The sequence below is a fragment of the Amblyomma maculatum genome, chromosome 2, assembly GCF_055883805.1.
Source record: "Amblyomma maculatum isolate TAMU_Amacu chromosome 2, ASM5588380v1, whole genome shotgun sequence".
NCBI classification, from domain to species: Eukaryota; Metazoa; Arthropoda; class Arachnida; order Ixodida; family Ixodidae; genus Amblyomma; species Amblyomma maculatum.
In genome coordinates, this window is record NC_139345.1 from 23,733,503 (window position 1) to 23,745,402 (window position 11,900).

An 11,900-nucleotide genomic window follows, 5' to 3' on the forward strand; every position below is an offset into this window, starting at 1 on the left:
CAAACACCAAGAAAGGTAATGTGCATGCTTTAGGCACAGTCAATGGGCACCGTATGAAGAATGCTGAGCAGAGAAATTGGTTTCGTCACAGTCATTTCTCAGCGGTGCTAGCGCACAGTGAGTGTTGCGAACACTGTGTCCCAGCTCTTGATATTCTTGCCATAAGTGGGAAGCAGCCTTAATGCACTATGAATCCCCCAGCCGGAAAGCAATGTCAAGTGGTCCGGCATCATGACCGGCTATGGGTGCTGTGAGCAGCGAACTTTTCACAAATGCCCTACAGTGCATGTAGTGGCAGGCCAAAGAGCACGGCTACTTGCATTATGGGCGATCAGGTCAAGCTCTAGGCACAGCTGACATACATCCTTTTTTTCTTTTTTGCTAGGAAACTGTGCTGTACCACTGATATAACCGCTTAGTATAACCTCACGGTAATTCAGCCTTTGAGGGACCAGGAAAAATGTCCGAACTAAAGTTTCAATGCTCGAATGGATATAAAAAAAGCTGCCAAAAACTATTTTGCATCCCAGGAATTTTGTCTAATGAACACCTGCAGATTGTCTGCATTCGTGATGAAACCCAATTCAGAACAATGATTTTTACCAGTTGCGTCGAATTTTCTGCTTTGCACACGCTGTCAGAAACACTGAAAAGTGCTCCAAAATCGTAAAGACCTCCGTTGCCTCTTCACATGGTCCAGCATGCATTTCACCATACCAGAAGCATTATGAAAATGCACGAGAATGATATATGCAGGCATTAGGGCAGCGAAACACTTTTCAAAAAGAAAAAAAAAAAGGAAAAGATACAAGAATAGTGCCACGACAAGCAGAATCCGAAACTGGGCAACGCCAATATGCATACCCGATTATAGCTACGAGATGGCATGAAGTTAAGGGAAGCAAAAACGAAGCTATGTGACTGAGCTATATTTCGGAAATGGGGAACCTCTAATCATCGTCATGCCTGCCAAAGCACACGCAAAGTTGCTGGGCGCCACTGTTCCATGCAACTGAGGTTCGAGGAGGTGACTGCCGGCGTGTGCCGTACTTGATCACCCGTCTGAGTTACCTGGAGTGAGACCTGCTCACATCCAAATTACTAAACGTCCGACGCCATAGACTTGCATGGTCGTCGGCCAGGACCATGCTCCCAGTTCAAATTACATGAATTTCTGAATTAACTGAGTCAAATCAAAAAGATTCAACGATATCCGTCACCAGAAAACGCTTCTCATGATCAAACCGGCACAGCACATTCTAGGGCTGGCCACAGGTAATACTACTTGCACTCTGTGAATTGGTATCTGTCACATATATAGTATGAACACGCTTAAGGTAGAATTACTTGTTCTTTTTTGACCTAAGTGGCATGTTTGCCTGATCACCTTCACATCTTCCCACACGAAACAGAAATTTGTCAATAGTATTGTTACCTGTTGTGGCACCAAAACAACACAGCATCCTACGACCTGAAGATACTTTCAAGGTTTCAAATCACCTTGCTGCAACATTACTGGTGCCAGGTATTATCACCGTGCCTATCTAGCCTGCACAGTTAAACCTGAATATAACGAAACTGAGAATGTTTCATCACATGTTTTCACAGGGAGAATCGAAGGATAATGCTAAATGACAACCAAAACAAATGTAGACAAAATCAACAGCAATGTGTGACAGTAAACTGCGGTTACTTGGAAGTAGTAATCACATGGAAATATTTCACGATTAATGTTGCCAATGCAATTGCGGCAGCAGCTGCCACCATCTATGCCACAGCCTGCACAATGCTGCTGCAAGGTGAGGTCGGTAGAATGAAGGCGGCAGGAGAGGAGGTGCTTGTGTCTTTCTGTGTATTTTCTTTTGAACTGCCTGGCCAAGCAAACGGAATCTGATCTTTGCTTCACATCACTGGTGTACTCCTACACTTGTGTTCATGCCGAATGTCTACCGTCAGCACCAGAATTGCACAACGAACCAAGTGGCAGTGATGGCTCATGCACTGTACGTCTCATGCCTTCTTTGCTACGTCTTATTCTTCTGCACTGCTTCCAAACATAACTTTTGTGGCATTTTATATGACAATACAAAAGTGAAAACTGCAGAGACTGCTGCACCTGTCATAGGGAGACATCAGTTATGCTGGAGGATGATGCAGTGTGCTGACTGAATATAGCCGTTCAAAATATATAGTCATAATATTTCCTTTTCAACAATTATCCTTCTCATGGCGGTGCCTGCTTTATATTTATAGAAACATTTATGGAGTTTGGACAAATTTAAAGAGCTAGCTAGTCTGCACAGAGAGTTTGTTCCAAGGTTAAACTAGCACAACATTTTATTGCACACAGATTACAATTATGCATGCTTCTATGGTGATGCAGCTGCAAAATTGATGAACATCATATCCCAGAATTTGCTAGATGGAGGTTCATTATATATTTACCTGCAGCTGTTTCCCAATGATCTGCCTGTTTGACGAACTAGACGTGTGCACAAATTTTGTCTAGATGACTAGTGCATTGGACTAACAATACTGGGCAATACTGATCCCTAGTGGAAGATGTGCACAGTTTATTATTATTATTTTTTTTAACATTCAAGGGAATTTCTGTCATACATAGAGGCCAAAAAGTCCTTTTTGCTTGAATGGAAAATCTGCCGAACAGGCGACAGCAGCCACAAAGTAAAGAATCAACTTCACCTCTCTCTCCTGACTGAACCCCCCTCCTATTTTTATGGCCTACACATGCCCCTAGTTGTGAAGGGCTCTCAATCAGTTTCACTGATTGACACATCACCACTATGCTGACTGTAGTGAAATCATGTTCATATCACTAAAACTGGGCGTGCTTACTGTCACACACTATGAGCCGCATCACGGTCACATTCTTACCTGAATCTTCTGAGGTGTCCTTGTTGGTGTCCCTTGGACACTTGCCAGCTGAAAAAGGAGTTTTCTTGAAACCTTGTGGCCTCCCCCTATTATCTGGACCTGGGCCAAATGCTGTACTGTGCCGGCGCTTGAAAGAAGGTGCTGCACTCTTGGCAAAACTCCTGCGCGGTGCGGGCCCGTCACGGGAAGGAGGCAGCCGCTGCTTCATAGGAGAGCTGAAAGGTGGCCTTCTGGGGCCAGTGACCTTGGCTTCATCATCACTGCCAGTCCTTTCGCTTGACCAGAAGAAAGGGTCACCAGCTGCAAACTTCCTGTACACGAGCAACAATGGCACTGTTGTCATTACGCTGTTTCCGAAGGAACTGTGCTCATTTGTCGTCCATCATGAAATAGCAAATGCCTTGCCCTTAGAGCAATGTTCTGCATGTCACCAGCTCTTGAATTCGGCACTATATGTCCATCCTGGTGGTCTGATGCAGGAACAGGAAGAACCACTGCAGCAACCTTTTCTAGTACAGTGGCTTTTTTTTTTACAACCATTATCCTGTTTGTAACGGTGCTATAAGACATCAAATTATATACAAGCTTCTCTTAAACTACTTCTCTCGGCTTCTCTGCCATACTTTTGTTACGTCACAGAGCAATTTGAGCAAAGTAGAGCTGAGTACTTTCTCAGAGTCCACATGGCTCACTGCATTTCTAATTGGTGCAGGGAACTGAAGGAATATGACTGCATTTGCACGCACAACAAACCCTTTTGCTCACAACCGCTTACTCTACCATTTTCCATAACCCTACCAAAACAGAGAAGGAAAAAAACTGATGCCTTGAGACAACAAGCCTATAAGACTTTCCTAAGCCTTCCCAGCCATGCATCGACTCAACTTTTGTATCTGGGCTATGCAACATCCTGTCTGAACTGCTCAAGGAAAACTGATGTGGATAGAAGACATGAATTAGACCTGCCAGGCGGGAAGTCATTCTCACAAGCCTCCAATACATTGTCCCGGACTAAGAGAGCTGAGAAATCGGGATCATCATCTTGGATATGATGACGGAGAGGACTGCAGTTGCCCCAATGCCAAAGAACATGAGCACGAAGCGCCATTCAGAATGGTGGAAGCCTTGTGCTCAAGTGCTATATATCAGCTACTAACACATCTCTGCATGCATTTGACGAAGCAGGCGTGGAGGCTTTGATGGACTTGCATCAATCTTGAATGTGTGGCCTAGCTGAGAGCAAACACGACAACACATTTTGAGGAATGTGCCATAACCCTGACTGTAGTTCACTCAGCAGCCATTAAATTCCCCTCCGAACTCCTGAAAATGTGGTGCACATTCCTGCGATGTGAGTTGTGCAAAGCCACAGCAATAATTCTTGACGGTATAGATGTGGCCACACTGCTGGCAGCATTGGAACAGCACATGCCTCTCGTTCAGATTGTCTGGATCCCTGGGCATACATCTGATCCTGAATGTAAGCGCGCCGATGCGCGGGCCCGAGGCTTCGCTAGCTGGGCCTTGGAGGATACCTGACAAAGATCAAGCGAATAAGGTGATGTTCGTCTAGCACCTCAGTTCCTCTGAAATGTTGCAGTACTACAGGCAGACATAGGCCAACCTTCCACTACCACTTCGACTGTTAGAGAGGTGGGATAAGGTGGATTGCAGACATGCAAATTCCCTCCTTTTCCAACTTACATGTCCTCCACAAAGTTTGGAGGACACAGGCCCTGCCTTTAAGGGCATGACATGACAGTATATTAATGGTTCCAGTCTAACAATAAAATAAATAAAAATAAATCAAGACACCTTGTTCCCAGAATGCACCTTCTCATTCTTCGTTGAAAAGAAAATCGCTGTGCGCTCTTTTCTACCTCCAAATGCTAAAGGTCGCCGCTTAAGGATGACATGGAGAAAGCTACTGAAAGGTTTGTGGTTGGTTTATGATTTATGGGGTTTAACGACCCAAAGCAACTCTGGCTATGAGAGACACCGTAGTGGAGGGCTCCGGAAATTTCGACCACCTGGGGTTCTTTAATGTGCACTGACATCGCACAGCAAACGGACGGACGCCTTGGTTTTCGCCGGCATCAAAAAGCGGCTGCCGAGGCCAGGATTCGATCCAGCATCCTTGGGTACAGTAGTCCAGCGCCTTAACCACTGCGCCACCCTGTGGAGCTACTGAAAGGGTGCAGTGGTTAATACCCTGTCACTTAGCCTAAAACAAAGGAAAAAAAATAAATATATATATATATATATATATATATGCTGGAAGGTGAAACAGACGGCAGGTTTTCAATTGCCTTGCTGTTGAAGGCAGCTGAAAATGATTCAAGATGCAAGCTGATTGTAAGGGGCCAACGTTTTTCATTTCCATAAAAAAATGCATACCGTCTAGAGATGAAGCTTTAAGTTGATTTCAGTTGGAAAACAAGAAAAATTACTTACAAAACTGTGTGGCCTAGGGACAGCAAAGTCAACTCGGGATCCAAGGGTTCTGAAGGTCTAGATTGTGATCTTACCATCCCATCTCAAAAGCAAAGCCTGAGTTGGCAGGGCCTGCCAACTCTTCCATGTCATGTGGTCTCGTGACGTCACACGAATTGCAGCTAGTCAATGAGCGGTCATGTCACTTGCCAACTACCAAAGACATGCTTGTGATTTTTTGCTCACAAAGCTGACAGCTGATGCCGGGCGTTCTGGAGAAAGAGGCCTTTAATGCTGCCAAGGAATGTCTTTTAATGCTGGCCACACTACAGAGACATTCCCGTCGTGCTGTGACCCTTAGACCTATGCCATTAAATATGGGAATGCTTCATGGTTTGGTTTGGTATAAGGGGTTTAACGTCCCAAAGCGACTCAGGCTATGACAAACACCGTACGTAGTGAAGGGCTCCAGAAATTTCGACCACCTCTTTAACATGCACTGACACCGCACAGTACATGGGCGCCTTGCTTTTTGCCAGCACCGAAAAGCGGAGGCAGCTGGGATTCGATCCGGCATCTTTGGCGCAGCAGTCGTGCGCCGTAACCTCTGCACCACCATGGCGAAACAGGAGTATTTAATTCCTCTAGATGAGGTAGACCTGGTCCTTGATCCTATCTCTGCTTTGTACAGCTTAATGAAGGACCAAGAGTGAATGGTTGATTGCACTCAAGCCACTGCGGTTGCCAGCGAGGTCAAGGACCGAGGGCCAAGACCAGCAGGCCCACACAACCTCTCAATTAAGCAAATAAAGTTTCAATGCGATAGTATTTAAGGTCCCGCACTACAAAAAATCCCATTTCAGTGGTTTTGCGAGCGAAAAAACATAAGCACACCTATGGAAGATGGTAGCTGGCAGGCGATATGACTGGGCACTGATTGCTCGACTGGCTGTGCAATATCACAACACCACAAAAAACATGGCAGAGTTGACAGGTGCTTCTCCTTTAAGATGCGAAGACAAGATGAAAATCAAGCCTGGCAGGATCCTTGGATGACAAGTCAGACACGCTACTCCTAGCAAACGGAGGCATGTTAGCAAGGCTTGTTAGTGGTGCTTTATGTCTATGCCGGCTGGTCTTTCGCATATAGTTAGTGGTAGTTAACAACTGTATGCTAATGAGTATGCACGAGACAACAGAGGCACGCATTAAGGGTTAGGACCAAGCAAGTAGTAAAGCGCACATATGCAAACAAGGATTCATGGAGTCAGCATATGGCAGCCATTAACGCTATTGCATGACATCCATAAAGGCGGAGCATAAATGTTCCCCAAATTTTTTCGTTCATCCATATCTTGGCGGCCTTTGCCACATTTGCTTTTCCTCGAATGACCTTGATGGATGGCACACTGCAGGCACACACAGGCCAATGCCTAAGTATTTTGCATTGGAGGTGGGAGGTTATAGAACTGCACAACCCAAGCCAAGGCAGGTGAATTGCTGCAATGCAAATAACATAGGATGGCTAGAGGAGATCACATGGAAAAGATTAGAACGACCTGAAAAGATCTAGAACATATTGTCATTAGAGGTGCTTCTATGCAGCCTTTCCCTTCCAGCCATACACATGGTCCATACTCTCACACTGCCCTGCAGGTTTTTACAATGAAGGTAACACCAGGGGAAAAAAAAAAAAGGGTCCCCGAATGTTCACTTTTGCAAGAAGCAAGAAAGTGCCAGCACTACTATCTGCAACACACTTGCAAATGTCTTTGCCAACACAAGCGCGTCCAAAGGAGAGCCCGTCTCGACATTACACTGACTGGCCAGTTGGCAAATATATCTCTCAGTTATGGCACAATATTGCACAAGCAACAAAGTACACAAACTTCAGAAGGAGTCCATTTACAGATACCACTCTAAAAGAATGTTGCTAAACTTTACATGCACACAGGTGCCTGGGCTGCAAACAAAAATTGTCAAACACACCTGGGTGGTGACTCTTTCACAGCTATCTTTGCTTTCGCTGTCCCTGTGACAGCCTCCTGCAAGCTGCCTGGGCTTTGGACAGGAAGACTGAAACAAGAAGTAGATTCTAAGCTTTAAGAAAGTTAAACTCAGCAAAATCTGTTTGTTGCTGCTCATGATCACTAAGCAGATGAGAAAAGAATGGTAGGATACACAAAACTCAGTATAGTAATGGCACATACATGATTAGCTGACATCAACTGACTTCATGTGTATTACAATAGAACCTCGTTGGTACATTCCCAGATCATATGATTTTCTTTCTCATATGCTCAAAATCGCAGGCAGTAAAAAATCTACCATAGAGTTATATTAATTTTCTCCCAGTTAATATGTTCCCGTCGGATAACACGTTTTCCCAGTTACTACATTCGAAATTTTGACAAATTGTGGTCATATAATATGTTTTGCGATCAACTGGATATGTGCTAACAAGCGCTCGTGACATGAAAAACTGATCAGCAGCACTCACCTGCCACAGTTGCTTTTCTGTAGTGCCAAAGTGCAAGTGCAAAGAGGTGAAGCATCAAAGAAATCGAACAAACCAACATATCAAGCGCCCGATCCCGCGGAAAGATGACAAAGAGAATAAACGAGGTGGCTTCTTTGCGGTGCCTACGGGCACAGGGCTGAAATATTTGAGAAATACAACTAACCAAGGAAGCTACCCCAGCTCATTATCGCCTTCTACGAACCAGATTTGCTACCAAATCTCTTCCGCACTTAGGGCAACGCAAATACGGACTGAATTCTGTGAGATTTATAAAAGCAGCTGTTCATATCGGATGTCTATATGCTAATCTACACTGTTATTCAGTGAAAGCCTCAATATTAAATGCCCTTATACCTCATTCCACAGTTAAAAGTTTCTCAAAATCAGACAATCCGAATCATATGTTTTCCCGGATAATAAGTTCTTCCCGCATATTTAAAAGAAAATGTATCAACGAGGTCTTACTGTCTGTATATCATTGCACCTACAGGAGCAACCATTGCTGAAGTCAATCAGACAGTGTCCATGGCTGGCAGCAGGCGGCAAGTGCACTTCTGCAGCATGCACTGCAGCTATATAAATAACTAAATGATCATGGCAACAAACTGCAACTGTTGTCATGAGTTCAACTCGCTACGTGAGAATTGCATTCAAACTAGTACAACAAGGACAGATTTATGGGAAACTCTTGGATGGGGCAGTTGGAAGAAACGTCCAATTGGCACCATATCATTTTTAAGCTTTCTTCATTGAAAAATGGTAAACATTGTAGTCGTCCTATGGAAAATTATTCATCTGCAGAGCCCAGCTCCTTAAATTAATTTCTGCTCCGACTGCAATGTTGGAGTCTTTCACACAGTATGCACTGGCTAGAAAAAGCTTGAAAGAAAAGGAGAATAACAACACCTCCTTTTGGAGCATACCCTTTAGGTTGAGTGTCAACCCGTCTTCCCTCTTCCGACAGCTGCTTGCCATCTTCACCTTCTGCTTCACCAGCTCCATGCAAAATCTTTTTCGTCACCTGAGGCTTCAATGTATCATCTGGTGCTGCCCTGGGTGCAACCTTGGCACCTGCAGGTGCAACCTTCTTTTTAATCAGTGACTTAACACCATCTGTTGGTGCCATCTTAGAGCTTGTAGGTGCGACTTTCTTCAGTGGTGGCCTGGTAGCTCCCTGTAAAGACACTTTAGAAGCCAAAGGACCGACTTTCTTTTGTAGTGGCGGCTTGACAGCAGAGGTCGGTGTCTTGTTGCCTTTGAGTGCTACCTTTTTCTTTACCTGCACCTTTGGCACATTTACAGGCTCTGTAGCTGGTTCTTCAGATGTACGAGAAACAACAGGAATCTCTATTTTGATCCTTGCCTGGCGCTCCTTCCAGGATTCCAAGATCTTTGGTACCCACTCCTTCCAGTCAGAGTTCACATTTCTGAACTCGGTGACAACCTCCTGAATTCTAGGGCGGCCGATCAGGCGTGCCTCGATCAGCTCCTGCTCTGTGGAACTGGACTGCAGAAAAAAGACATGTGGCAACAACGATTTATGATTTCATCTTTCATGGACTACTGTTACATCAGACACAATAACTGTAACAGTTCACAGTAACAGTAGTGGTCATTAGGCAGCTGAAAATACTAACAAATAAATTATAGCAACAAGGTTATATGTACCACTCTGCTAGTGCAACAACACAAAGGTAAAGATATGTACCCTTTCTTTCAAAAGGATTTGAAAGCTCTGGTTGAAGCCAGTCTACAACATAAGATTTCTTCCATGCCAAGACCTTTTCTATTTTCTATGGCAACTATTTTTCTTATTTAATGTATGCAAGGTTTAGAATGTTTAGACTGCACTAAACATCGGCAGTAATCAATCAACACAGACATAAATGCAGAGCTATCAGCTGAGTGCTCAAAATAAAATATCACAAAAATGGTTTTAAATGCCTTATCAATGGCACTTTAGACTAAAACTTGCGCTTTAGTTTAGTGAGCTGGTATGAAGTAAATGAGCACAAGAGTGTAAAAATACTCTTACCCGTGCTAGAATATTTTGCCATGGTTCATCAGCAGTAAATGCTTTCACTGCCACACTCTTCAGGTCAGCTTTCTGAAACAAACACTCCCAATTAAGGCACGTAAAAGTTTGGGTGATTCAGTCATGTATGGTAAGCGAAGAATAGCAAGGCAGATAACAATGAGGAGGAGAGGAAAACACAAGCACAAAAGCGCCAACTTTCAATTTTATTGCATGTTGTCAAATCACCAAATTTATGTGCAACAACATGCCTCACGAGAAAAACTGACAAAACACAAAACATGCGGCTGCTAGGTGCAATGTGCAAGTGATGGCATTGTACTTGAGCACTGATACTGTACAAACTCTCAGTGCTAAGCTACAGCACATGGTAAAGCCTGTAAAAAATCTAAGCACAACTGATTACCAAAAAAAGCACAAAGTGATCCCAGCATGGCAAGGATGACATGTAAACCAACAGACAAAAGCCAAAGCGGTCATGAAAAACCTTTTAAACCCCTGTAAAGATGGCATATGAGGTTTCTTATTTTTAAGTTTTGGTTATTTTGTGGTTTTATCCCTTCCACACTGTTTTGTTAGCCACTTTGATGCAGCCTGCCTAGAGGCGATTTTACTTGATGTTTTAGTTGTTCTTCTCCTGGGACAAGCTCATGATGGATTTAAAAGCTTTTTCTTGATTCGAATCCTTTGGCTTTTTGCACACTGCTTCATCCTTGTCAAACTGAGATCATCACTTGATGCTTTACTTTTTCTTTGCCCATCTATCGCTTCTAGAATTCTTTCAGGGTTTAGCATGTGCTGTGGTTTGGCTTTGCTTAGTTGCTATTATGTCAATCAATTTTAAATTGCACAATTATCACCCACGCATCTCACATAGCGGCACGTGTTTTCTGCTTAATGTCAGTTTTCCTCGTGGGGCGTGTTGCTTATAAGTTCGGCGATATGAGAACCATGCAGTAAAGCTAAATGTCGTCCTCAACTGATGGCACATACCCACACGGGCGGTGCAGAGAGAATTTTAGAAATGTAAAAATAAAAAGACTGCTGGGGAAGAGAGAAGGAAACGAAACGATGGATCACCGAAATAAAAACGTGAAATCATTGGCACTTCATGTGTTTTCTTCGTCCTTATCTCCCGCGCCATTCCTTGCTTACCTCCGATTAACTATGGCAAACTGAACAGAGATGTTCCGAAAATTACTAGAAGGGTCACTGTTTACCATCAAGCATGAAGATTGCTCTCTCAAGCGCTTGGCCTTCAGTTTCCGTTTCTCCGCGTCCGGGCCCCTACAGAAAGTAGACAATCCTCGAGTAGAGTTCAGCCAGCATGCAGAAGAGTACAATATTTACATCTTACTTGCAATTTTCCAGCTTCTTTATCTGGCTCTTTAATTTTCGGAACACGATGAATCTCTCCCCCTTGAGCATCTTGCTGAGCGTCAGCACCTTAACACATTTTCTTTGGTTACATGACAGCTTAACGTCTGAGAAGAGTGTTATGTAACGTACCAGGTTGTTGACAGCATTTTTCTCCATCGTTTAATTCGTGTGCAGGCTCTTCTAGCCCCAAGCGTAACACTAGAAAAACTGTCACGCACTGCTCAATTGCGCACACGCACATGCACACACCACCCTTGCGCATGCTGCACCATACGGTACCCGCTCACGCATTGGATTGGACTGGATTAGAGCCATTACGGCGCGCTGCGAATTTCTACCGTAGCGATTTGTTCTGTTTCGTGTATGGTTTCGTGTCGCTGCTGAAGATGCCAATATCCGATAACATTTGATAGAATTAGGCACAGACCCTGAACAAATTTGGCACGCATTTTTTGCACATGGCATGACGATAATTACATTGGAAGGAAGCCACTAAAAGAGGAGGAACTTCTGAAGGATATCCTGGATTTCCTTCCTCCATGGAAAAATCAAAAGAATCGATAAAAACGATAGGCTTATACATGGCATGACATATTTGTGATGCATTGTATTATACATATTTTTGACGACGTTTGA

The 11,900-nt window shown here is 43.9% G+C and overlaps 1 protein-coding gene across 2 annotated transcripts in view; it reads right to left on the minus strand.

Annotated features, from left to right (window-relative positions):
* Nucleotides 1–11,543, minus strand: part of Rlb1 (lysine-rich basic protein Rlb1) — a 13,974-nt gene extending 2,431 nt beyond the window's left edge. The window contains exons 1-7 of one of the 2 annotated variants that reach the window (XM_084593464.1): nt 11,394–11,543; nt 11,242–11,330; nt 11,105–11,171; nt 9,885–9,956; nt 8,773–9,356; nt 7,318–7,404; nt 2,896–3,206 (exon numbers count right to left, since the gene is read on the minus strand). In XM_084593464.1, coding sequence (XP_084449590.1) covers nt 2,896–3,206; nt 7,318–7,404; nt 8,773–9,356; nt 9,885–9,956; nt 11,105–11,171; nt 11,242–11,330; nt 11,394–11,420 — 1,237 coding nt within the window. In that variant the 5' untranslated portion in view covers nt 11,421–11,543. Of the gene's footprint in view, nt 1–2,895; nt 3,207–7,317; nt 7,405–8,772; nt 9,357–9,884; nt 9,957–11,104; nt 11,172–11,234; nt 11,331–11,393 lie in introns of those variants that run through there. The other variant, XM_084593465.1, reaches the window with a different exon arrangement.
* Nucleotides 11,544–11,900: the final 357 nt, after the last annotated feature.